At 40.0% G+C, this 26349-nt stretch overlaps 2 protein-coding genes across 2 annotated transcripts in view; both read left to right on the top strand.

The window, feature by feature from the left end:
• The first annotated feature begins 1147 nt into the window (after nucleotides 1-1147).
• ZCCHC10 (zinc finger CCHC-type containing 10) lies at nucleotides 1148-16228 on the top strand. Its single transcript, XM_070937334.1, has 4 exons — nucleotides 1148-1197; nucleotides 6639-6797; nucleotides 9402-9443; nucleotides 12670-16228. Exons 1-4 carry the CDS (start codon nucleotides 1148-1150, stop codon nucleotides 12950-12952), a joined length of 534 nt encoding a protein of 177 aa, XP_070793435.1. The 3' UTR covers nucleotides 12953-16228.
• A 9696-nt stretch (nucleotides 16229-25924) lies between these two features.
• AFF4 (ALF transcription elongation factor 4) overlaps nucleotides 25925-26349 on the top strand; it is a 55269-nt gene continuing 54844 nt past the window's right edge. Inside the window, exon 1 of the mRNA XM_070937331.1 lies at nucleotides 25925-26260. The gene's annotated coding sequence lies outside the window, so the exon portion shown is untranslated. The remainder of the gene's footprint in view (nucleotides 26261-26349) is intronic.

The following is a 26349-nucleotide window of genomic DNA, read 5'->3' as shown; positions in this document are numbered from 1 at the left end:
AGGGATTGGAGTAAGAATTGCACTCAGATGAATTTTGTTCTTCCAAGAGGATTTTTCAGTACCTCCTGCAGTGTTCTGGAAGGTACGAATTCTGCTAGGACAACATGGATAGGCACTAGACATAGATGACAAAAGATGAAATTGGAAAAGATCAAAGCTTCCATATTTCCTCAGTGTATGCCAGATCTCAGTTTTCTCCACTTATAGAAGGAATGTTCAGCTTAATGTAAGTTTGGATAAAATTCTGTTTAATTCTGTTATATTTCTTTTCTATATTTATATAAATGATAGTTGACTTGACAGTACCTGGAAATAGCAAAAAAGAACTTGAGATAATCACAAAATACAAACACCTGAAAATAGCAGAAGGACAATACATTTAACACTATGAAACATCCACATCTTCCTATCCCAGATTGGGAAAGACTTGATAGGTGGATAAAAATGCCAGATCTGGTCTGAACATCTGCCTGATTGTGTGATGAACCACAATACTTCCATATATGTAAAATATAACAAGGGAAGAGCAGTACAATAAATATTAATTTTTTAAATTATGACTTCTTCCTCTTTTGTTGAGCACAGAACATTCACAAACCGTACCACATACAGTCTCAAGTAATCCATTTTTATCACCTATGGATTTTAGAACCTCATTGTCTGAAGTTATGACTCTGGCAGTGTTATCCGAAACTGCGGAAGGATATATATAATTTTGAATGTTCTACCACACTCAAAGAATTAAGGGTGGGGGGGGGGTTCCATGCCAGAGGCTAGCATCTCCCCCGCCTCCTTTTTAACAGCTAATGTTCTCTTTTAAGAAAGAACTTGCAGTTCGAAATGGTTTATTCCATTCTGGTTGGACAGCAAAAGTACTTAAATAAACACCGTTCTGTTCCGGCAGAATCCTCAATAAAAAAGGATTACTAATAGCTCGGGGAAAGGCTAAGGAAGGCGAGAGATGCTTGAAAGAAAAAGAGTGCGGGCAAGAAAAAGAGAGCAAAGACGCCCTCCTACGATGCCCAATGGTACCGTCCGGACCATCCCCTCCCCGTTTCTTTCACGGGCTGCCGAAATACGTCATCCGATAGAACAGGAAAAGGGAGGGTGGAATTCCCGGCATGCCTCTTGGGTCCGTGCCCGGCCGATGGCTAAGATGGCGACTCCCATGCATCGTTTGATTGCTCGGAGACAAGCGTGAGTGTGTGGAGGGCAGAGAAGGGCTTGGAGAGGGAAGCTATCACCCCAGGCTTCTCGAGAGAGGGGCGTGAAGCGAGCTGGAGGCAGTCCTGCGGGCGAAGCGCCGGGAATCCAAACCACTTGCTCCCCAGCTGTTAGGGGAGGACAGCGCTAAGAGGGAAGAATTGGGAAGACCTTTTTAAAAGGGCGAGAAATAGTTGCATGTGTACCGTTGGTCTTTTAAGGAGGCTGGATTCGCGGGTACGAATCGAGGGGCAGGTGCTGAAGTACCTGAGAACCCCTCTGCTGCTTCAGGGGTCAGGGACTAGAGAGGTGAGAAAGATGTCCTAGCCCCCTTGATAAGTAACCTCGGGAGGAGAGCCTCTTTTGGCCCATTGTGTGTTGCGGTATGTTTCTTTCAGCATCGCTTGCTGTGAAAAAACCTGCAGAGTAAGCGGTTTAACGGGTATCTGGACAGTTATGGTCGTAACTTCTTGCCCTGTTTTATTTTGCTTTGGTTGGTGGCGTGCACCTGCAAGTGCCGTCCTCCATAACTTTCTCACAAAATGTTATTTGTTCAAACATTGTTAGAAATAAAGTGTAGTTGTTTCCTGTGCAGGACTGCTAAAATGTTATGTGCGATGTGATTCTACACAGTCTTAAATAGAATAGAATCAGTGGCCAAAGGTGTACAGTACTGAGCTAAGATGTAGTTTGTTTGGTGTATTTTAGTATACTGTGTGAACTGATCAAACTATGGTTTCATAAATTAATGATTAAATGCATGCTTACACTTTAAAGACTTCAGTAATGCTGTTTAGATATATCAAATGTAATGCATGTCTTCTAATTAGCTCTTAATTTTGTGTTAAACATTTTATAGTGAGCTTTCATTAATAGTTCTGGCACTCAGTGTTTTCTCTCTGTAAAACTAAATATTTTGCAATGCTGGAATTAGTTAAGAGGTTCTTAACTTCTTAGAATTGAATATTATGTAAGGGTCCTAAATCTTCAACCGTGTCCCAACTATTATTTATACAATATTTGTATAATTTGTTTTACAATATTACAATATCTTCAGAAAACCTGGTAAATACATAGTCACAACAGTTAATATAAATACTTTATTACATATACAGTGTTTCCCCAAAAATAAGACCCTGTCTTATATTTTTTTGAACCTTGAAATAAGCACTTGGCCTTATCGCCATGCTCTCAAAAGCCCAGTTGGGTTTATTATCAGGGGATGTCTTATTTTGGGGGAAACGGTATATATATATATATATATATGTATCTGCATACATATACATATACACATATATACATACACACACACATATATAACATTTTCAGATATATCATCTAATCTCACAATTGTTGGAATTCCTGTTAGCAATAATCAGAATTTGAAATTATCAAGCAGACAATGGCAGCTGCTCTGGGACTGGATGACATTCGTAGCTTTAAGGAAGCAATACACCATGGTTAAATGAACCACATAAAATGGGAGCCCAGAAGTTGTGTGTCTTAATTTTCTAAAATTGATCATGCTCTGTAAACATTGCTTAGATGTAAAATCAAGGTGGTTTATCTTTTTGTGATAAGAGAATAATATCATGGGATATTAATTTGCAGTAAGATTTATGTTTTTGAATAGATTGTTTGATTTATATACATTCTCTCTCTGACGCTTTGCTGCATTTCATCTGAACTGGTCTTCAGACAGTCTGTTGCCATTTTCCAGTACCTCATCAGGAGAAGCTTATTGCAAATTTATGGTGAAATTTCTGTGTAAATGTTTGGATGGCCCATTCAGATATTATCTATGTTATAGCTGTATTTTAATTCCTCAATCCGCACTTTTCAATCTACAGTTTAATTGTTTAGAGCTTTCTGGCTCTCTTACAGCTGCTGAAGTATAATTTTCAACATTCTTCACCATCAGCGAGTTGAATTATAGAGTTATTTTTGAGATTCCTAAAAAATCACCCTGTCAAGGGAAATAATCTCTTTAGTTCTGTATACAAATTTATTCTAATCCAGTTAATTGGAAAGATATGAATCTAAGAAGTGAACAACCCAACCCATATGCTATATGTTTTTATCTGCTAAATTGCTTTAATGAATGTATTAAATACCTAGAACATTATTAAAGAACAAATTTTCCATAACCATATACCGAATAGCAATGTTTAATAAAGTAATCAAATCAGTTCAGTTAGAAATAGAGTCTAAAGGATTTTAAGTATTCAATCTTAATTCTCACCCTTTCCTACCATAATCTTTTTAGCAAAATCCTATCTCTGTTCTGAAGTTTCAGTGCTGATCCTTATATTATTTCAGTTCTATTTGTACTCTTTCAAGCAACAAGTAATAATGGTCATTTCAGTTGCGGCAACTCTATACCTGAATATGACTGCATAAATGACACAATACAGAACACAAAAAAATGATAATGTATTCATAAAATGATTAAATATATTTAGTAACAACAAAAAAATTTCTGATAGTATCATGATATAATTTTTAAAATATATGTTTCCAACTGCAATATTTTTTGCAGTCTCCCAAACCCTAGTTTTGTATTGTTTGGAATGGGAGTGAGGGGTGAATGGAAAAATAGGTTATTTAAGCCTTGCAGAGGCTAAACACATTAATTTTATCCCTGAAATTTGGTGTGGAGCTAGTTCGCCCCCTGCAGTGCATCCTGAATAAGCACAGGAGCTCTAATAATATAAAATTTTCAGAACAAAAACTCTTAACTTTTTTTTAACTTGCATCCTGATATCACATGAAAGTATCTAAGTGAAAAAGATTGTATCACAACACACCATAAATCTAGCAATAATAATAGCTATTATTGAGACTAAAAGATGACTTTACAGACTAGAAAAAAAGCCCTTAGATAAAATTCCAAGGAAGCAAACATTGTATTTGAGTCAATACAATACCCACTTTTGAATGAATATTGAGATACATTGAGTTGCTTTGTATTCAAAAATTGATGAAATTCAAGTGTCTTTAGGTCAAGTAATCTGGATCAATCATATAAATTCCAATTAGGTCAGTGATTCACAGCAATATTTTAGCAAAATTTGAATAGCAAAGTAACCAGTGACTGTTGGTTTTATTGTGACTATTTACCTACCATACTAAGCCATGAGTTGTTCAATTTATAAGTTGCTGCATTTGCAGAACTTCCTGAACCATTAACTGTGACTTATAAACTGCAGTGACTGAATTTGAATAGCATGCTGAACTCAAATATTTAGTTTGTTTTTGTGAACCCAACACTGTGGGCTCAACCTAGCAGCTTTCTATACTTACCATATATTATTAATTAAATATGCTCCAAAGCTGGTTTTAAATGCTTTGATAACATTCCAAACAATGAATTTCAGAATTGCACAAATGAATTACTGATAGACCTTAAAATTCAGACACATCTGTAAGTGATTTTTTTTTAAAAAAAAAAATGTGCCAACTATCATGATATTTAAGTATAAAGCATTTAATAATGACATCTTTTGAATTTGACTACTGTTTAAATAATGTAAAATGTTCTTTGTGCCAAGCATTATAAGCATGCATTTAAAAAGTGACAGATCGTAGCAACCATCAACAGATTATAGGAGGGGAGCCGTTTTAGCTCAGTTGATTGGTGTGCTAGCCGCAACAATTCCAATCAGATGTTGGGGCCATCAGCATGGCACAGTGACAAGGATGAAGAAAAAGGTGCTGGAGAGTCTTGGCAAATGGTCTACATATTCTGCTAGGTCTGCAAGAGTTTGGGCACAGCAGATTCTCTCTGATGATAAGAGCTGATTGGCAGTAGAAGCAGGAATTGAAGGCTGGTGACGGGATCAACCAGCCTGGGCCTTATGGTTGCTAAACAGCTTCTGGTTTGGTATGACAACTATCTGGCCTTTGCCATGGCAGAGTTGGATTGTGGGAAATATGGCAGGAGGTGGGAAATGGGCTTCACCCAGGGAATATATTTCTGGTGTCTTGTACCATTGCTGTGTTTCAGCCCCCTGCTCTCTACCACACTTAATCATTGAATCTTCAGAGGCCCAGGTTTTTGGATGCTGTTACTAAATGCTAGGTCAATCCATAATAAAACCTCCCTCACTTGTGATAAGGATGAGAGGGCTGCCCTGGCAAATATTTTTGAAACTTGGATGAACATAGAAGATTGCCTTCTTGGAAATCTATCTGCCTGGGGTTCAGCTGTAATATCAAGCTAAGGCCAGGAGGTGGAAGCAAGGACTAGCTTTTGTAATCTAGGACATTCTGGTGACATTTAGAGATGCTATCCCAAAAATGACTGGACATGAGCTTCTGTAAAGTTGGGCTCTAGAGATCATGTGGAATACAAATAAATAAAATTATTGCTACTAAAGTGCCAGGCAGTTTCTGTCTTGGTGTTTGGAGGTTGCAGGGATCTGGAGGGAGAAGAATAGATTCCAGCTCAACTCTAGCAAAACTTGAGTGGCTGTGGGTGCTAGGACCACCTTATGACAGTGATTTATCATCCTTAATTCTGGATAGGCATATATTATAGACAGAATCAATGTGCTGTTTGGGGGTCCTCCTAGACTCATGGCTCCTGTTTAAGGAACAAGTGGCAACTATGGCCAGGAATAGCTTTATGTTGCGTACTAGTTATGCCTTTTCTTGGACATCCACAGAACACACTGTTCATGGTAACTTGTTCTGTCGTTATTTTCCATTGGGCTACTGAAATGGGATTTACTACATTGGCTGATTTGAAGGACATCGGGCAACTAGTTGTTGCAGAATCTGATAGTCATAGATAGTATTCTGACTACATCTGATATGCCCATGTTAACTTTTGTTACTCAAGTTATCCTGGCTCTCAATATGCCTCCAGGGGCAATTTAACTTGTATATAGATATAGATATAGTTGTATCTATAAAACCCTTCGAGTCATGGGGACTGGTTATTTGAGGGATCACCTTTCTTTAGTTATCTCTATCCATCCGATCATATCTATCAGGAGGAACATACTGAGTTTTTTTGATTAGTGAAAGCCATCTTTCAGGTCTCAGAAAACATGATTTTTCTATTGGAGTAACTGCCCTTTGAAACACCATCCAAGCCAACATTAGGTTATCCTCAACTAGTTGGCTTTACAGAACTAGTTTAAAACCTGGCAATTTTCTCAGATATGAAGCTGATTGCTGATTTCTTTGGTTTTTAAATTATCAACTCAGAGTCATTTGCAAGATGGATGGCAATATAAATTGATTAAATAAATGAAATGTATTAAACTGTGAGGATTTGAATAATCATCAAGTTATAAATAATGTAACTATAGCAGGAGTTAATTTAAAACTGCCACCTAAGTTTCAATCAAAGTAGGATCAACTTTTGTTCTATCTGACTTTTTAAATAAAAAACAACTGGTCTGAATCACTTTTGTGTATTTCTACAGGGAGGCAAATAAACAACATGTAAGGTGTCAGAAATGTTTGGAATTTGGACACTGGACATATGAATGTACAGGGAAAAGAAAATATCTGCATAGACCCTCACGAACAGCAGAATTTAAAAAAGCACTTAAAGAAAAAGAGAACCAGCTACTACAACAAAGGTATGATTTACTATGTAAAAGATTACATGTCATTTATGATAGAAAAATATATAGGTACAAGGAAAAGACAATGAAAACCTTCTAACAAGTTCTGCACTATGGATGCGTCACACGCTACCCACTACCCACAAAAGTTGTGATACGTCACGTGACGCCATATGATGCTGCGAGTTTGACACCCCTGCTACAGAGGGTTCATTTTAGCTTGAGAGAACCCTGGCTAAGGTTATCAGGAGTTAAGTGAACAGCCTTTTGTCAGTAGAGGTATTGACAAGTATTGACAAGGTCAGTAAAGCATTAATTCTCTCTCTGCTTCCAAAACAGAGATGAAATCTTGTATTGGCAAAAATGCTGCTCTTCTGTTTTAACGTGTATCTGGCAGGTTTGGCGGGTGAGAAGCGGAACATGCGTCTTACCTTTCAAGCTCCATCGCTTTCCTCGCCGTTGTGTCCAGGGAAACACGTTGTAAAAGAAAGCCCTCTCGCGAGTTCAAGAAGTTTGATTGAACTCGTGAGAAGGCTTTCTTTTACAGCATGTTTCCCTGGACACAACAGCAAGGAATGCAACGGAGCTGGAAAGGTAAGACGCGCATCCCGCTTCTTATCCACCCTACCTGCCACCCCCAAATTGCATTCCTAAAGGGGGCGGGTGGCTAAGCGATGGGCAGGAGCCCTGTCATGCCTGGCGAGGAGGGGAGAAGAGACAGCAAGGGGAGCCACGTCTCGCTCCACACGTCTCGCTTCTCCCCCGCGCCACCTGCCACCCCTCGTGATAAAAAGAGGGCGAGGAAGGGAAGCAGCTGTTGCCATTGGGGTGAAGTGGGACGTGTTGTGCCACTCGGCTGGCGCAAAGAATATGGAGGGGAGGCGACGGCAGTGATGGACATCCAGTCCTACGCTCGCCGCCTCCTGCACCCCCAAAATAATAAGACCCCCTCATAATAAGGCCAAGCCCTTATTTGGGGGGTTCAGAAAAAATAAGACTCTGTCTTATTTTCAGGGAAACACGGTATGTTTGGACATAAATTAAAATAAGTCTGAGCAAGCCTTTGTCAAGTTTATGAATCGGTATGTAAAACAATTGCAGTGGGGTCTGTTTTTAATATCTCTGTCTATCATGATCAACAGAACTCTGGCAGTAGCTATTTAAGTCAGCAGTAAATATTTTCCTCCAGTTCAGTTTTGAACAATTTTCTTTTATGAAACTATTATGAGATCACTTTTTTTCCTTCCTTTGTTATCTCTTATTCTGTTACTAGTTCAGTCCTCCCTTTGTTGCAATTCTGCATTTTATTTTTTCTTTGCTTTTTAGTCCTTTCACTCCGTTTCTGTTTCTAGTATTGTTTTCCTGCCCACTCCCTTACTATTTACCCTCATAGTTAAAAGTATTCATGTAATTCAGGCTTATGCATTATGAAATGGAGATGGAATGTTCTGTTTCCCTTCGGACTGTGCCAAATTCCAGGGAGGCAGTTTGGACCATGCTATTCTGGGTGGAGATTCAGCCTTTTCAAGAAATAAATTCTGTGAATCAGCAGTAGTCCAATGTGTTCTGGACACAGCATTCCAGATGAAACAGCCAAATAGTCCCTGAAATGATATTATTCAAAGTGGACATATTATAAATGTGATTTTTTTTTTTGCTATTGTGATTTTTTTTAAATAAGAGACTAATTTTTACTAACACTTATGTTTTGATGACATTATAATCTTTCTTTTTCTATATAATACACATTTCCTTACCTTAAGAGAACATCGCTAGACATTTCAGTCTAGCAAGTAAGTCAGGATTGTTACTCTTTTTTAGAAATATGTTGAAGGAAATAATAGCTATTCTAGATTAACCAAAGAAGTACCCAGTCTGTATTCCTATTTATATGACTAAGATCTTGTCTTCAAAAATTGAAAGTTTTATTGGCCATTTAAATACCATAATTTATAGTTTATTCTGCATTCTGTTATTTTGTTGCTGCTAAAATGTTTTAAATATTATCCTTTAATCTTAACTAATTCTTTTCTATAATCTTAGTTTAAACTTATCTGCCTACTTCATGCATTAAGGTCAAAACCTATGCATTCTCAACTCTTAACAAATTACTAGGCAGATAGGTTTAAACTAAGATTATAGAAAAGAATTAGTTAAGATTAAAGGATAATATTTAAAACATCTTTTTTAAAAAAAGTTCAGTGTACTTGCTTTATGGTATCTGAAGTACTTATATTAAGATACTCCATTACAATTAAACATGTACAACTGATACTCTTTTAAGTTGAACTTAGTCAAAAGAAACCAAAATATACCAAAATATTTTTTTCATATAGGAACAATATTTAGATGCTATTTGATTATGAAATTTTTGAATGATTTATTAATAACAGCATTTATTTAAATAGTTTAAATACGCAGTTCTATTTATTTAGTACTTTTTATTGTTTTGTTTATTTTTTATATCTTAGATTTCCACCTTTACCTTTATGTTCTTATTTGTTAAGAAACTGATTTTGATCTAATGTTAGTGCAGGTTTTCTGATTGAACTTTTTTAAAAAAATATATTAATTCAAGTAATTTCTTCCTTCCACCTGATTCCCTTTCCTCCCAATCAGCTCTGGTGAATGTACTACAGACAGGAAGAACAAGAAAAAAAGGTATGTGAAGAAATATTTTTTTAAAAAAATTAAATAGATTTCATCGCATTAATAGTTTCATAGTATTGTTATCTTTCACTTGGACTCATACTGACATGCCCTCCACTTCAGATCCTTTCTCAGCTTGAAAGAAGATATTCTTTTTAACATGATTATTCATTATTTTGATTTATATCCTTTCTTTCTGTTCTTAAAGAACTCAAGGAAGCTAAGAATAATAAAAATGCCAATACAGAAATATAATAAAATGGTTTAAATGTCAGAACTTTTTCACATTGAAAAAGTCTGGCTAAAAAAGAACATGAGAATAACTGATAAATCAGACCTAAGACCACACTGGCCCTGCATTCTGTTTCTCACATTGGCAAGCCAAATGTCTCTGAGGTGTTCATAAGCAGTGGTTGGAGACCTTATCCCTCCTGTCATTGTTGCTCTGTAACTGGTATTTGGAGGCACCCTACCAACCCAAGAGAAACATTTGAGTCTTCACAACTTAAGTCTTAATCTTGATCGACTACATACTTATTTTACTGCATTTTTCGGACTATAAGACACACTTTTTTGCCTCCCAAAAGGGGGCAAAAATGTCTGTGCGTCTTATAGAACGAATATTGCTGAAGCCCCGCCCACCCACCAGCCCCTTTTTTTTTTTTTTTTTTTTGCCTCAGCACGTCCTGTTTTCGGACTTTTTCAGCCTTTTTCAGGCCTTTTTTTTTTTTTTTTGCCCATTTTCAAGGCTTTTTTCGGCCTGTTTATGAGGCTTTTGGGGCCAATTTTGGAAGTTTTTGAGGCTTTGTGGGCCTGTTTTTGAGGCTTTTTACAGCCCATTTTCGGGGCTTTTTTCGGCCCGTTTTTTCAGAAAAAAACCCCCCAAAATACCGGCCAAAAAAAGCCTCGAAAACGGCCCAAAAAAGCCTCAAAAACAGGCCGAAAAAGGCCCAAAAATGGGCTGATAAAAGCCTCAGAAACAGGGTGAAAAAAACCCGCAAAACGGGCCAAAAAAAGCCAAAAAAAATGGGCCGAAAAAAGCTCCAGAAACAGGCCAAAATAAGACTGGAAAAGACGCGAAAAAAGGTAGGCCAAAAACTTTTTTTTTGTTCTTTTCCTATTCTAAATTTAGGTGCGTCTTACAGTCTGAAAAATACGGTAATCCTTTTTTAAAGATATATCTAGGTCATCACCACATTTGGTAACGAATTTCACAGGCTAGTTACATGCTCTGAAGATTTTTTTTTATGATTTTGAATTTCCTTTCAGCCATTTTCACTGGATGAAAATCTGATTCTATACTTTGCGAAAGAAATGTACCTCAAGAACGTTTCCCTCCCCCATCCCCAATTGTCAGACTTTATGTAGGCTCCCTGCAATTCTTAGCTCTCCAGGCACCTTTTTTTTCAGAAATTGGTCTACTTAGTAGAAAGCTTTCAGAGAACTCGGTTTGATTAGTCTTTTTTTTTTTATACCAGACAAGCAAGAAGCCACATATACCTAGAAAATGTGTCCCCTGCACTATACATAAATCAAATCCCTTCTGTTTATGTTTCCAAGTCAGTAAATACCTGGATGTTCTTCTGTAGGCCTCGAAAGGCACCTGATTTGTGTTGACATAACAGTGCTCCCTAGCCTGGTTCTACTGGTTTCCAGCTCAACAATTTTCATTCCTTGTATTACTTTTTCCTAATGTCTCCTAGCTATATTAGTGACTGCTGTATTTGTCTCAGCTACTATGTATTCTAATTTTTGTAGCTGTGATTGTACTTCTTTTACCTTTATTTTAAATATTGTTAGCTGTCTTAGAAGCATTTGGTGAAACTTCTTTGTCAGACTGACTGAATAAATAAAATGTGAAGAGGGAAACTTTTGAGTTCGTAAAATATTTTTGTTTCATCTTCAGTAGTTTTCCATCTCAACGATACTGCCTCCCCCCTCCATTAACTGGCATACTGTTTACAGTATTATGGGTGTGTATATACTATAGATTTTTATAGGACCATTATAATGATGACAATTTTATTTTTAGTCCCTTTCCTAGCATGGATTTCTGCCTTTTTCAAAGCTGCTCCACAATGAATGACTCAGTACTTTCTCTGACATGACTGAGGTCCCCCCAAGAGCTCAAGACTTTTCCTGGGTACTTAAAACAAAAACAAAAACAAAAAAAATCAGAGACCAAACTCAGTTTCTGAGGTAGTACATTCTGTAGCTTGAGAAAAATATAGAAGGCCATTCTGTTTGCTGGCCAAACTGGTCTTAAAATGTGAGAGCTTCTTTAAGAGAGCCTTTCCTGTGGGACAAGCTCTATTAGTGTACTGGAGTCAGCTTGTGAGAGCCAATTGTTAAATGTTCTGGAATGTTGTGAGCCAGTTTAGACCAGAGCAGAGCTGAACTGCAACAGTTGACATGCCAGTCACCTATTTGGCAGTACAGCAGTAGCAATTGAACTGGCAGAGCCAGTTGTTACACATTTATCAGCCTTGCATAAATGGTTGTGAGATAGCGAGGTTCTACGCTGTTTAGGGTCTTAAGCACTGAAAAAGAACCTTAAACTTTGCCTGAAACAGCTTTCAATCAATTCAGATCATGTAACATGGATAGATACTTATACAATGCACTGTAGAAACCTTGCTGCAAAAAACCTGGCTTTACTTAAATGTCTGCAAACACTTCCTGCCTTATCATCATCATCAGGAAGGAGGAGACAAGGGAAGACGCATGAACTTAATGCCTGCTGTAAATCATTGACATAGTAGGAAATGATCTTCTAGTAATTTCTATATCATTGCATGGGCTGATATCTATGCCTTGAATCAATTAAATGTGTTAATTAAAAAAAAGAAAGTTGTTTTTCTGATGTTTGTTGTTCTTTTATGATTATTGATGACTACAAGGTAAGCCTGTGCAAATCATTCGATAAGAGTCCCTTTGCATCATGCTTCTCCCCCATGCAAGGATTTGCTCTTTCAGTCTCAGGAGTACCTTGAAGAAGTTAACAGACGCTTCTGCTTTGAGAGAATGTATGCTGAGGCAAAATCTCACAGAATGGTTTGCATAAGCCTCTACTGCAAGGGAAACTGAAATGTCAGCTCTTGAGTGAATGTCGGAATATTTGGGGAGAAGATGCAAGCTGTCGCCTAATACTTAATTGTGTTTTTCCTACTAAAAATCTAAATTCTTTTAATAAAATTGCTAAATAATGTCTGCTGGTCCTTTTAAAACTTCTATCCAGGTCTAAAAGTGTAACAAGTTCCAGCAGCAGCAGCAGCATCACCTCAGCTAGTGAGTCTTCATCTGAGAGTGATGACTCCTCCTCCTCGTCAGATGACAGTGATAGTGATGAAAGCACATCCAGTTCTTCATCTTCTCCATCATCCAGTAGTTCTTCTAGTTCTTCTGACTTTGAAACAGAGTCAAGTTCTTCCAGCAGCAGCAGCAGCAGCAGCAGCACAGACAGCAGCACAGATGATGAACCACCAAAGAAAAAGAAGAAGAACAATTTAGTGCGATGCTAGGACTATGGTGGCATTAAACAATAACTCACATCAGAAATGCATAATGGCCAAACTAAACTAACCGGTTGTCTGTTTTTACAGTTGTAAAACGGTATGTGTTTTTACATAGTAGTTGATAGGCCATAAGCTGTTAAATGGCAAGTAATACTTACTGAAAGAGTATTTTTGTGGATTACTGTTTAATAGGGAATGCTACCTTTTTTCTTAATTTTTAAAGAAATCTAATATTTATATGAATTAAGGTCCAGTCATCCTGATGTTTACATGCCAGAAAGCAGAATATATTTTCTGAATCATCCTGTGTTATAGTCATACAGCAATCTTGTGTTTACATCAGTTTTATAGTCTAAGTAAGATGGAAGGAGAATATGAAGTTTGATTTCAGATGGCTAAGATACCCAAAGCCATATTTAATGTCCCTCCTCAGTTACAAAGAAAACAATATTGCATTTTGTACAGGAAAAGCAAGCTTGTTTGAAAAAGTTAAAAAAAATAGTTCAATATTGTAGTCAATAGTTTATCAAATTTACATTAATTGAATTTTTTTGTAATCAATATCTTATTACCATCTCAGTCCAGTAGGATTGTTGAGTCTATTGAAACCAGACTCTCTTGTCTCAATTACACTTCTAGACTTCCAAAAACGATGCTAGGTAGAGATCTTCGCATTGTACTGAGGAGTGTGTATCTTACTACAATTGAGCTCATTCTCTCTAAAGTCTTGTAGCAAGCCCTCCTGTAACATTAGGTTTTGATTGACTGCCATGTACAACTTCCTTTTGCTCTTTTGTTAGAATAATTATTGGCTAGTCCTTCTACTTACACAGTACACAAATTTGTGGAAGAGGATATGATAGCTGGGGGAAGAGAAAGGTAAGATCTATTCCCTCTTCCAGGCAAAGAAAACTTCATTACAGTATTCTACTGTGTTCCCAATAGAAATAGATATTAATTCTATAAGCAAGAAGTGGCCAAAAGGAATACATATAGTTTATGCTATAGTTTCAAAATTAAAAATTAATTATTTCCAGTGTAGAGGAGGTTAGAGAAAGAAAGAGTTTGGGGTATTTCCTGACTCCTCCTATTCTTATAATTTACTTTCATATTTTTCTTCCTTTCAGAGAAAGGGATGTGTTTAAATTTACTCTCGTGTAAAGCATTAACTTGGCAACCTGGTCACTGGATAAACATTTCAGCCCAGAAATTATTGGAAGACTTCATGCTATATTTTACATTTGGCAAAAATCTAAAATATTGCAAGCTAGCCATGAGTTAGCAGTGTTTCTATTCTTTTAAGCCTCTGTTTTTAACTTTTGCCATTTATTAACTGCCCCCCGCCCCCCGCCCCCGCCCCAAAACAATCCTTGAGCTGTTATGGTTGTAATTTAGTGGAATGTAAAAGTCATTGGTAATCAGAGTGAATACTTTTCCAGATCATTTTAAGTTGTCTCTTTAAATGCTGAATCCTTGTTTATGATGACATGTAATGATTTCAGAATAAATTATTAGAGTTATATTAGGTTTAAAAAAGAGCATACTTCTGTTTGTTACAGATTGGAAAGGGAACACAATGACACTGAAAAGCAGAGTAAAGAAATATCCAAAAAGTAGCATTTTCTAAAATAGAAAGTTATAACATTTAACTCAAAAATCAATTAATAATCCTGGGCATTCCCTTGCAAAAAGCATGTAAACCAGAGATGATAAACTTATTTCACTCAAGGCCACATTTGACGATGCTGCAACTTAAAGTCGATAGGGCCACTTCACTTCAAGTTTGCTGCCTCCAAATTACTTTTCTGGAAGCAGATCAACACATCCTTTCCCCGCTGTAGTAATTAAGCTTTTAAACTGCATTTGTTAATATCAAAACTGTTTTTAAATTGTGCAAATTTTAGGTTAGTCTTATTTCTGATCAGCACTTGACACAGGTGGATATTTTTTTCTGCTTCTTCCAGCCCTCTAGAAGGAGGGAGATCTTGGATTGAACCTGAAGGCCATGTGGGACACCCTCATCCCTCTGAATATGGCTTGGATAGAGGTTCTCCATGTTCAAATTTAAACACAGGATGAATAGCAAATTGCTCCTTAAAGGAAATATTGAGGGAACAGCCTGCTACATGAGAACATATGGCAGCAACAGTACTATTATTATTATTTTTAGCAACACTTGTTTCTGCACTTTTGTCATTCTTTAAATAGTGGCTTAACATTTGTTGTAATAGCAATTTTTCTTCTCATCCAAATCTAAGTGGTTTAGTGTACCCAATGGCCTCTTCTTATCTACAAGGCTAGGGTACTCTTTTTTACATGGTTTGGAACAGAACCGTGATCCTCTGACCACTGAAAGAGAAACAGCACTATCCAGTACTAATAAAGACCACCTTCAGTTTTGTAATACAAATCCTTGCAGGCAGCTACATACATGTCTCTCTCCACCATGCATCAGAATCTTTGAAACAAGGCCAAATGCTTTGATCTTTTTAATTAGACCTGATTAAGCTTAAAGACTTCCCTTTAAGCTGTTTTTGCACTGTGCATGGAGAGTAGTCTTCAGTGCTGCAACTGAAACATTTCATCTTTGTGCCTTTCCCTAATATTAAATATGCCCTGAAAGCATTGTAAAATGGAAGAGTTTGAATTGTTTGCTTTGTTGTCTGCACGCTATTTTGGGCACCTAAAAGAAAAATACAAATACTTAACAATGAGAAAAATATTTATTTTCAGTGGAGCTGGATAAAAAAAGATGTCTTTAAATATTCCCCCTTGTGATATTTTTAAAGAAAAATTATTAGCCTATAACATGCATTTGATTAATCTGGTCATATTCTAATTTAGTGTCACTTATTTTAAAATGTTTATTTTTTGCAAAGCACAAGTTATATATAATGAATTTGAATGGAAGATGCATATTATGAAAGATTGCAGTCCATTTCTTGTAGGTTACAGAAAAGACATAACAGGTTATTGTGATGAATTATAGCTATTGGCAGTAATCATTAATCGATACAGTTTCTTTTTAATTTCTTTTTTGATGGGAGTCTTTTTATGAGGAATGTGTGGGAGGGGACATCTTAAATATCCTAGTCTAGTTAAAGTATGAATCAATGATTGAACTATTTTTTTATATTTTTATGAAAATGTGTGTAGAATGACTTTTGAATACAAATGTTCTATTTAAATGTTTATGTAAATTGTGCATTTTAGTCTGTAACCATTTCTATGTTTTGCAAAATTTAGACACTATAATTCTAAAACTACCAGAAAATTATTTGAATCATGCTATAGAATGTATAATTTAAGAAATTAATAAATTATTAAATGCAAATTAAGGATTTAAACTTTTTATTTTTACAGATTTTAAATTTAGTATGAATACTGTAGATTCTTTTCATAATGACTACTAACTACCATCAAAAGTAATGAAAGAACTGTCTAGATCAGCGGTTCTCAACCTGGGGGTCGCGACCCCTTTGGGGGTCGAACGGCCATTTCACAGGGGTCGCCAAAGCCCTCTCTCGCCCCCCCCCCACACCTTCACTCACACTCACCCTCTGCCTCTGTTGGATCGCCGGTCGCCATTCGCTTACCCCGCCCACTCCCAATCTATTGCTGCCTCCGGAGTCCCAGCTGATGGCTAGAGGGAAACAAACCAGTGGTGGGATTCTGCCGGTTCTAGGTGGTTTGGCCAAACCATTTGTTAAATTGCTGGCTCGCCCGCCCCTTGCCAATAAATAGTGGGGGTGGGGCGGGGCGAGGGGTGGGCGAGCCAGTAATTTAACAAACGGTTCAGTGTTGTTTTGCAATTTATTGGCCTCGCAGCACACCGAACCGTTTGTTAAATTGCTGGCTCATCCGCCCCTCGCCTCCCACCCGCGCGGCATCAGCCTACCCTAGCCCAGGGCTGGCCAATTGTGGCTCTTTTTCAACCTGTGGACTTCAACTCCCGCCTAGCCCATTCTGGGGAATTGTGGAGAATTCTGGGAGTTGAAGTCCACAAGTTTTAAAGCTGCCAAGGTGGGAGACATCTGCTGTTACGCTGTAGAATCCTTTCAAGCATGAAGATGGCCAAGTAAGTATCCTCCTTGAGAGACAACAGTTGAATATCAGGAGGGCTGTTAGAGGGCAGGGCTACATTTGGAAATTTTTGCATTTTTGCAGGTGGTGCAATACGATCTGGTGTCTGCAATGGAGAGCAAAATCCGGCTTCTTCTCTCCGCTGTAAGTGCGGCATCAGGATTCCACCTTGGTATATTTGCAGCACAAGGCAGCCCTCCTCTCTTGCAGCTTGGGACTTGGAGCGGTAAACAGCGTCCGGTTTGGGGATCAGCGGATTTTGCTCTCCATTGCTCTCTCAGCCCCCTGCAAGCTCTCGTCTCTCGAGGAGCGCTCCCTGAAGTGGGGCGGGAAACTTTGGTTGGGCTTCTCGAGAGATGAGAATTTGCATGGGGCCGAGAGAGCAATGCAGAGCAAAATCCAGCTGCTTCCCGAACCAGACGCTGTTTACCGCTCCGAGTAGGCAGGAAACGAGGGCTGCCTTGCACCGCAAATATACCAAGGCGGAATCCTGATGCTGCACTTACAGCAGAGAGAAGAAGTTGGATTTTGCTCTCCATTGCAGACACCAGATCGGCCCCCTGCAAGAGAATGAGAGAGAGAAAGTGGGGGAGAGTGGGAAAGAGAAAGGGGGGGAAGAGAGAAAGAGAATGAGAGAAAGAGGGGGAGAGAGAAAGAGATAAAAAGAGTGGGGGGGAGAGAGAAGGGGAGAGAAAGAGAATGAGAGAGAGAGTGGAGGAGAGAGAGAAGGGGGAGAGAAAGAATGAGAGAGTAGGGGAGAGAGAAAGAGAGGGGGAGAGAGAAGGAGAAGGGGAGAGAAAGAGAATGAGAGAGAGAGAGAGAGTGGGGGAGAGAGGGAGAAAGGGGGGGGAGAGAAAGAGAGAATGAGAGAGGGGGAGAGAGAGAGAAAGAGGGTGGGGGAGAGTGCCTGAAGGACCCTATCCCATCACTGGGAGTCCAAATGCTTCAGCAAGTGGCGCACTGGATTCGTATTAGTGGTCTGCGAAATTTAAAATTATGAACTTGGTGGTCCCTGAGGTCCAAAAGGTTGGGGACCCCTGCTCTGGAGGATTTAAGTAGCTTAACTGTGCTTGCTTGTCAATACCAGAATTACAGAGTTGGAAGGGACCTTTGGAGGTTTCTAGTCCAGAGATCTCCAACCTTAGCAACTTTCTTTGCCTGGACCTGATGCTTCCTGAGAGGCAGGGGGTCTCTCCGAATGGGACCCCCTCCCCAAAAGGCTGGTCCCAAAGCCCTAGCTCAGAGGTCTTCAAACTTGGCAGCGTTAAGACTTGTGGACTTCAACTCCCAGAATTCTCTAGCCAGCATAGCTGGCTGGGGAATTCTGGGAGTTGAAGTCTGCCAGGCTTAAAGTTGCCAAGGTTGGAGATCTCTGGACTAGAAGATAAATGATGGCATAAATGATGACTGGTCAAAAGTGCGAGGACCTGTCAGAAATCACTTTTTTCAGCCCTCTGGATAGTCCCCATGTGCATATGGACTACTCAGAGGGCTGAAAAAGTTATTTTTGACCGGTCCTCGCACTTTTGACCAGTCCTTGAACTTACGACTGTCCTCACATTTCACGTTTTGTGCCCTATCTTGTCACCATGGTGAAGAGAAGTAGTGGTGAAATGATTGACACGGTTGTTAAGAATGCCACAATGGGCATAAATGTGAGGATGGTCATAAGTGCGAAGACTGGTCAAAAGTGCGAGGACCTGTCAGAAATCACTTTTTTCAGCCCTCTGGGTAGTCCTTTTGTGCACATGGACTACTCAGAGGGCTGAAAAAGTTATTTTTGACAGGTCCTCGCACTTTTGACCAGTCCTCGAATTTACAACTGTCCTCACATTTTACGTTTTTTGCCCTATCTTATCACCATGGTGAAGAGAAGAAGTTGTGAAATGAGTGACATGGTTGTTAAGAATGCTGCACGGGCATAAATATGAGGATGGTCATAAGTGTGAGGACCAGTCAAAAGTGTGAGGATCTGTCAGAAATTACTTTTTTCAGCCCTCTGAGTAGTCCCTATACACATAGCCATGGCCACCCGGTCACATGACCAGCTAGCCACGCCCACCCAGTCACATGACCTCCAAGCCACACCCACAAAATAAGCCACGCCCACAGAACCGATAGCAAAAAATTTAAGAACCCACCCCCGGTTGGGGGTCACCATAACATGAGGAACTGTATTAATGGGTCGCGGCATTAGGAAGGTTGAGAACCACTGGTCTAGATGGTGTCAGAGACTGATGAGCTTTACCTACAGGATTGTTGCCTGCTATTAAGCAGAATGGAAAGAACAAATACAGAGATTTAAAGCCACAAAGAAAATGCAGTAAAAGTGTTAGTGACTCCTATAAACATGTAACAAGATTGTATGGCCCAGATATTGGAAAACATGGGTGATACCTAAGCAAAGAAGAGAGTTACAGGAGAAAGCAAATTATCACACTATTGCACAAATTGCAATTGCAAATGAAATTTTGCTTTACAACTTACAAAGAATAAAGTCATACATGAAAAGGGAAATGCCAAATGAGCAGACACATTTCAGAAAAAGCAGAGTGTCAGTGCATTGAAACCTGACACAGAGGACCCAAGATAAGAACGATAATGTAAATCAGATAAGAGAAACAACACTCTTTCCCCCCCCTCCCCAAATGAGGTTTGTTTTTGCTTGATCAGATATAGCAGAGCCTTTGACTTTGTAGATCATGCCAAAATGTGCAGTATAATAAGGCTAATGAAGGTTGCTAGAATATCTGATCATTCTTCTGAAGAATCTTTATGAGAACATTGTAGAACTGAGCTTGGAGATAGAATGATTTAGAGTGAGACAAGGAAGTATAAGATTCCCAATTCTTTTGAGTATTATGATAAAAATGGTGAAATTGGAAGAGATGATAACAGAAGACAAAAACAGGAGCTATAATACTTAACAATTTGAGATACACACCATTTTGTTTATTGAAAACGTAGACTTAGTGGGAGACGGGGAGTGACGCAAGGAAAGATGCAAAATATGCTCATTACCATATTTATTTATTTAACCATATTTAAGAACTGCCCATCTCCCTCATATATTCAAGAGGAGTTGATCTTGTGGTGCTACGTTGCTTTTGATACTCTTGCCAAAAGCAGCAAGAGCTTGCAACACTACTGCCTCATTATGAAAGCAAAAATAGATTAATCTTATGTTAAAACAGTGACATGACGAGTGTCACTCCGCATGCCTAGTGACTATACTACTGTTGGCAAAGAAATTAAGGTGGTAAGTAGTTTTGGTTTGCTCAGTTGAAGAATAAAGATGAATGGCGTGGTAGAGAAATAAAAAGGTTTGATTTTAAGGAAGACGGCGATAGAGAAAATTGTGAAAAATAAAAATATTTCTCCAGTAACAAAGATCAGAATAGTTAAAGCAATTTTTTTTCCAGAGGTAATATGTGATAGATGCCTTTTAAGAAGCTTATGAAAGTTATCCTGGACTATGGAAAACCAATCAACTAATCCTGGGCCAAATGAACCCTGGATGTTCCCTTCAAGGGTTGATGAATAAGCAAAACTTCATTTGATTTGGGCATGTGATGTGAGTGGATGATGAACTAAAAAATATGCTTGGGAGGTTCAGAGAATAGGAAGGAAAGACACATGTTGAAATGTGTAGATGAGTCAAACTGCAGGGCATTTGTCCTAATTGTTGAGCTGGACTTAATGGTACCTAACACTGCTTTTGCAGAATATGTGACCCACTTACAATGGTTAGATGGCTAGTAACTTGGAAACACTATGCCATTGCCTGGGTTCACACATTGGCATAGGGCAATTTGAGTTTACACTAATTTTGTGAGTTTGCTTATGTACAATATTCCATTTACTGAAATAATAATGTATTAGCATTTACAGTGTGTATCATCTAGCTGCTGCCTCCCTTAAAACATTCAGAAAAGATATTTTTCAAGTAAGGATACTAAGCAGGATGCAGGACATCTGGATTAGATGCCTAATGTACTTAGAATTATTCTGGCTCTTGAAAATTGAGGCCAAGTCATTAAGGAATTGTTGATAATTATCTGATATGCATCTCTTACAGCTTTTTTTGGCTTTCAAACCTGGGAGTGCAAAAATATTATGCAATCAGTTAAGATAATTAATTACAGACAAGACAAAGAGTGAGCTAAGACATCACAGAAAGAAATGAGGGCGATGCTTAAGCTGAAATACTTATTTCTTGGTACTGGTATGTACAAAAACAATACCATGCAGTGTCTGTCTATCTGTTTTTTGTTTAACAAATTTATATGGCTGCACACACACAGTGACTGTGAGTGCCTTACAAAATTAAAAATCCAAAATATAGAAACTCATAACCTCCCTGACTCCCTGCAGCAGTATCAAACACAATCAAACCAATTACTTGGTTGGCTCTGTGTCAACCTGGGATCTCCATGCCTGCTGATGGAACCACATCTTCAGCGCCTTCCAGAAAAGTATCAAGGTAGAGTTAATCTTATATTTGGGGAAACAATATTCCATAGGAAGAAAGGCACCACAGAGAGGACCCTTTTTCTTGGTCCCACTAGATGCACTTCTCTGACAGATGGGACCCACAACATATTCTGCCTTCCAGTTCTGGTGGGTTGGGTAGAAGTTACTGGGGAGAGGTGGTCCTTCAAATAACCTGGCCCCAAGCTTTAAAGGTGATAGTCAGCACCTAGAATTGAACCGAGAATAAACTGGCAGCCAATGTAGCTCCCACAAAAGTGGTGATGCATGTGCAAATCTATATTTGTGTAAAACCATGCAGGCTGCTGCAGTTTGAACCAACTGAAGCTTCTGGATATTCTTCAATATTCGTTCCACATACAGCGCCTTACAATATTCCAAGTGGGAGGTAATAGGGCATTGGTGATTATGAGAAGGGCGTGGTACAGGAATGGGGATAACTGATGCATAACTTGCAATTGTACAAAGGCCTTCTGGCCACAGCTGCCATCTGTTCCTCGAACAGGAATTGCAAGTCCAGGAGAATTCTCAGATTATGTACCAGGTCTCAGGCAGTGCCACCCCATCCACAACCAAAGATGTTAATTCTCCAAGAATCAAGAAGCCCCAAACCTAAAGCCACTCTGTGTTGCTAGTGTTCAGTTTTATCTATTCCTCCCTATCCTGTGAAGGTCCAAAAACCAAGAAAGACATGCTGAGCTTCAGCAGTCGGTTTCCAATATTCTTACCACCCGTTCGCCCCACCCACACGCGCTTGCTTCACATGCACACCTTCTGCACATGCGCTTGGCCTTCTGTGCATGCGCTTTGCTCATGCGCACATGTCTTCTGCGCATGCATCCGGCCTCGAAAACGTGGCTAAATAGGACGGCATTATGTTGGGGCAGGTGGGCAGGGGCCCACCCACAGCCCACCCACAGCCCACCCACAGTCGTCGCTACCAGCTCACCTGAACCGGTACAAATTGGCTGAATACCACCTCTGCTGAGCTTCTTCTAAGCAATTTCATTTATTGTTCCTTTGTATTGACAGAAATCTTGCTAAACTAAAGCAAACTACTTACATCATGAAACAATACTCTGAGAGCTCCTAGGGAGGAGTTATTCCAACTATCCTCCTCCCACTCAAACTACCTAAACTCTGCTGTCTTTTTCTTCTCTGGAATGCATTTCCTCTCTTCTGGGAATCTGGTCTACATTCCACCGCATCTCCAGATCTCAACAGCCTCCAGGGACTAAGAAAGGGCAGTTGCGGCATCACTTAACTCATCATAGGCAGAGATATAAAGTTGAGTATCACCAGCATACTGATGATACCTCACCCCACAGTGACAGATAATCTCCTCCAGGTCATTAAAGTTTCACCAATTTAAACAGGACTGGAGAAAACACCAGACCCTGCAAAAGACTACAAAGCAGGGGCTGCAAGTTGGACCTCTTGCTCTCATTCAAGCCAACTGAAAATGGATTTTAATGGAGAAAATGAACCAGGACAACACAGTTCCGTCCCCACTCCACCTCCAAAGCTGTCCCAGATGATATCAAAAGCTACAGAGAATCAAGTTATGCAAGGACAGATTCACTAACCTCATTCCACTCCTGCCAGAGGTCATCAAAAAGTGCAACCAATGTTTCCATTCTGTATCCAGACCAGAAATCTGACTGAATGGGATCCAGATTTTTTTTTTCCATCCAGGATCCTATGGAGCTGCAGCAAACCATCTTCTCAATAACCTTCCCTCAAAAGGGAAGGTTTTAGTTAGGACAAAAATTGTCCATCACAGTGAGATCTATTGACGGCTCTTTAAGAAAACAGCAAAACCACTGTCTTCTTTAAAGGGCTGGAGCATCACTCCTCATCCAAAGATGCATTGACTATACCACCAGTACCCAACTGCATGTCGCCTCCTGGGAAGCTTTTACCAACCAGAGGGAACATAGATCTAAAACACAAGCTGCCAAGCTCATGTTTCCTAAGATCTTGCCAACTTCCTCAAGAGCAACAGGATCAAACCATTCCTAGATAACTGGCTAAGAATCTACTTCAGGCTTCTCTACTGGTATCCATGCCAATATCCAACTGGGAACAAATCTGAATTATGTTATGTGCCAGGAAATCATCAAATTCCTCATCAGGCCCCTACACCTAGAAGGAATCTGGTCACCTTAAGGGGGGCAGCTGGTTGATTATCTGCAGAAGCAATTGTTTGAACATGTATTTCCATCTTACTTCATGAATCAGTGGTAGGCTTTAATTGCAGTTTTATCCATGTTTGATGGAGTTCATTCTATGTCTTCTGTCAGGGGTGCTCTAGATATCTCTTGATCCATTTCATCCCTCTCAACCCATTCACAAATACTTTTTAGGTATAACTGTCCAACCAACTTTGCATCCATCTTATAGCTGTGTAACCTAGCCTATATTTTGGCAACTTCTGTTAAGATCTCATGAAGCCTCTGGTGTATATTATGAACACTGAATTCATATAATCGAGGGCATGATGGCTCGGCGATTAAAGACACTAAGCTTGTTAGCTGGAAAGCTGACATCCCAGGTTCAAGACCTGAGTGTCACACAACTGGGTGAGCTCCCGTTACTTCCCCAGCTCCTGATCACCTAGCAGTTGAAAAGCATGCAAAATGCAAATAGATTAATAGCTACCACTTCAGTGGGAAGGTAACTGGGTCCCATGCACCTCTGACATAAAGCCATGCTGGCCAGATGACCATGGAAAATGTCTTTGGATAACGCTGGCTCCCTTGGCCAAGAAACAGAGATGGGCACCACACCCTAGAGTCAGACACAACTGGACAGAGAAACTTTTACCTTTATTTCTATAATTAATAAAACTCATTACTCTTATCAAAAAAGATCAATGCCTTATTCTTGATAATCCATGCTGTCCCGATATGCAATGCAATCTTCTAAAGTTCACAACTTTCTTAATTTATTCCAGAGTTTTACCCAGTATCAATATCAAATTGATGATCTGTAGTCGCATGGGTCCTCCTTGCTTCCCTCTTCAAGGTAGGAATATTTGCCCTTCTTCAATTCTCTGGCATCATGGTTATAATTTCTCAGAGGTCACAGAAATAGGTTTCCAATACAGCATTCACAAGCCCTTTCATTAATTATGGATGTAACAGGTCTCATCTTAGAGGCAAAACCATTCATCACCATCCTTGGTGGTGCAGCAGACTAAAGTGTTATTAAGTAGCACCAGCTGCAAGTTCAAATCTCACCAGGCTCAAGGTTGACTCAGCCTTCCATCCTTTCAAGGTAGGTAAAATGAGGGCCCAGATTATGGGGGCAATAAGATGACTTTGTATAAAAAAAGAACACCGCTTGGGGGGCCCCCAAAAGCCCTACTAAGCAGGTATATACAAAAGTATGAAGGCTATTGCTTAATGCATTGTAAGCCGCCCTGAGTCTCCGGAGAAGGGCGGCATATAAATTGAACCAATAAATAAATAAATAAATAAATAAATCTTCTCTAAAATGAGGCCACCCCATCTTTTTTCTTCCTTTTATTATTGACACCACCAATAACCTTTTGTGGCCTAGGCTTCGTTTTATGTTGATTGGGCTGGGTTCTTATACAACCTTATCCTAACTTCTGAAGTTCCCCTTAATGCCATCAAAAAAAAAAAAAATCTTTCTTATTCAACTTAGATTCGGACCAAAATGGACTGAAATGAAGAACAGTTCATAACTACCCAGTAGAATGTTTGTGCCATGAAAGATGCCTTGCACATCAGTTACAGAAACATCTGATCGGGTCCTCCAACTCTTATTCAAGGAGGTAATGTTTCTGCCTGTTTTTTTTTTTTCTATCCTTGCTCCTTCGGTCTAATATAACCCACATGCCGAGCCTGGTTTTAGCAGCGTGAATGAAAATGTGCAGAATGCAGTTTGTGGTTCCCTTGCTGATTCCCCCCCCCCCTCAGAATATGAGTTTACAGTTCTGAACAAATATCGCTTATTAATTTTAATTATTATTTCTGCAACTGTTAATTAAGTACTTGAAAAGGTATGGAAAATTGTCGCCTCAGCCGCCTGAGCAGGGCTGACTATCTCGCTCGCAGAGCGTCCCCCCCCCCCGCCATCCGAGATCTCTCCGCCTAAGAAGCGGGCCAAGCTGCCCATTTGGGCGATCGCATCTTTCGAGCGACCTTTCGCGAGTTCACGATCCCCAAACGAGGAAACCCGGCAAGCCTCTTTCCGAAGAGGGACGGCGCTCGAGCCTCGGCAATGCCTTTTCGGGAGAGGATCACGTGGTCGCCTAATTTGGTCCCTCCCCCCTCAGTCTCCGGATGGGGCGCGAGGAGTAGGCCCGTTGGCGCGGGGGTTGCTGGGTAGTCCTATCCAGGGGAGGGAGGGGGAGGGGCATAGAGAGAGGGAGGAAGAGGAGGAGGAGGAGGAAGGAGAAAGCGGCAGGGACCGCCCGGGCCTTGACATCGCCGCCCACCCGTTTCGGTCCCGTCTCAGGCTCGCAGCCGTCGAAATGGAGTGGCGCCGGAGATGGTACTCTGCCGCCGTGCCTTCCTTTGGGCGGTGATCCCCCGTGGCCCGCCCTTCCCCTTCTCTCGTCAGTGGCTCCTGCCGTCGCCGCCTCCGCCGTTGCCGTTGCCGTTCCTGGGGCCTTTCCGGCCTTTTGTGCCTCGCGCGGCAGCAGCCCACCTCCCCCTCAGCCCCCCCCCCCGAGAAATGGTTGGGGTGGTAGCGGACTAGTCCGTGGAGGTGAGTGATGGGCGGCTCGGGGAGGTGGGCCCGTCGAAAGGGCCTTTGGGCTGGGCGGGGCGGGGCGAGGCCAGGCGCAGTTAAGCAAT

Source organism: Pituophis catenifer, unplaced genomic scaffold (genome assembly GCF_029215685.1).
Source record: "Pituophis catenifer annectens isolate HBS135680 unplaced genomic scaffold, rPitCat1.0.hap2 SCAF_2, whole genome shotgun sequence".
Taxonomy (NCBI): Eukaryota; Metazoa; Chordata; class Lepidosauria; order Squamata; family Colubridae; genus Pituophis; species Pituophis catenifer.
This window is presented reverse-complemented; position numbering and strand designations above follow the sequence as displayed.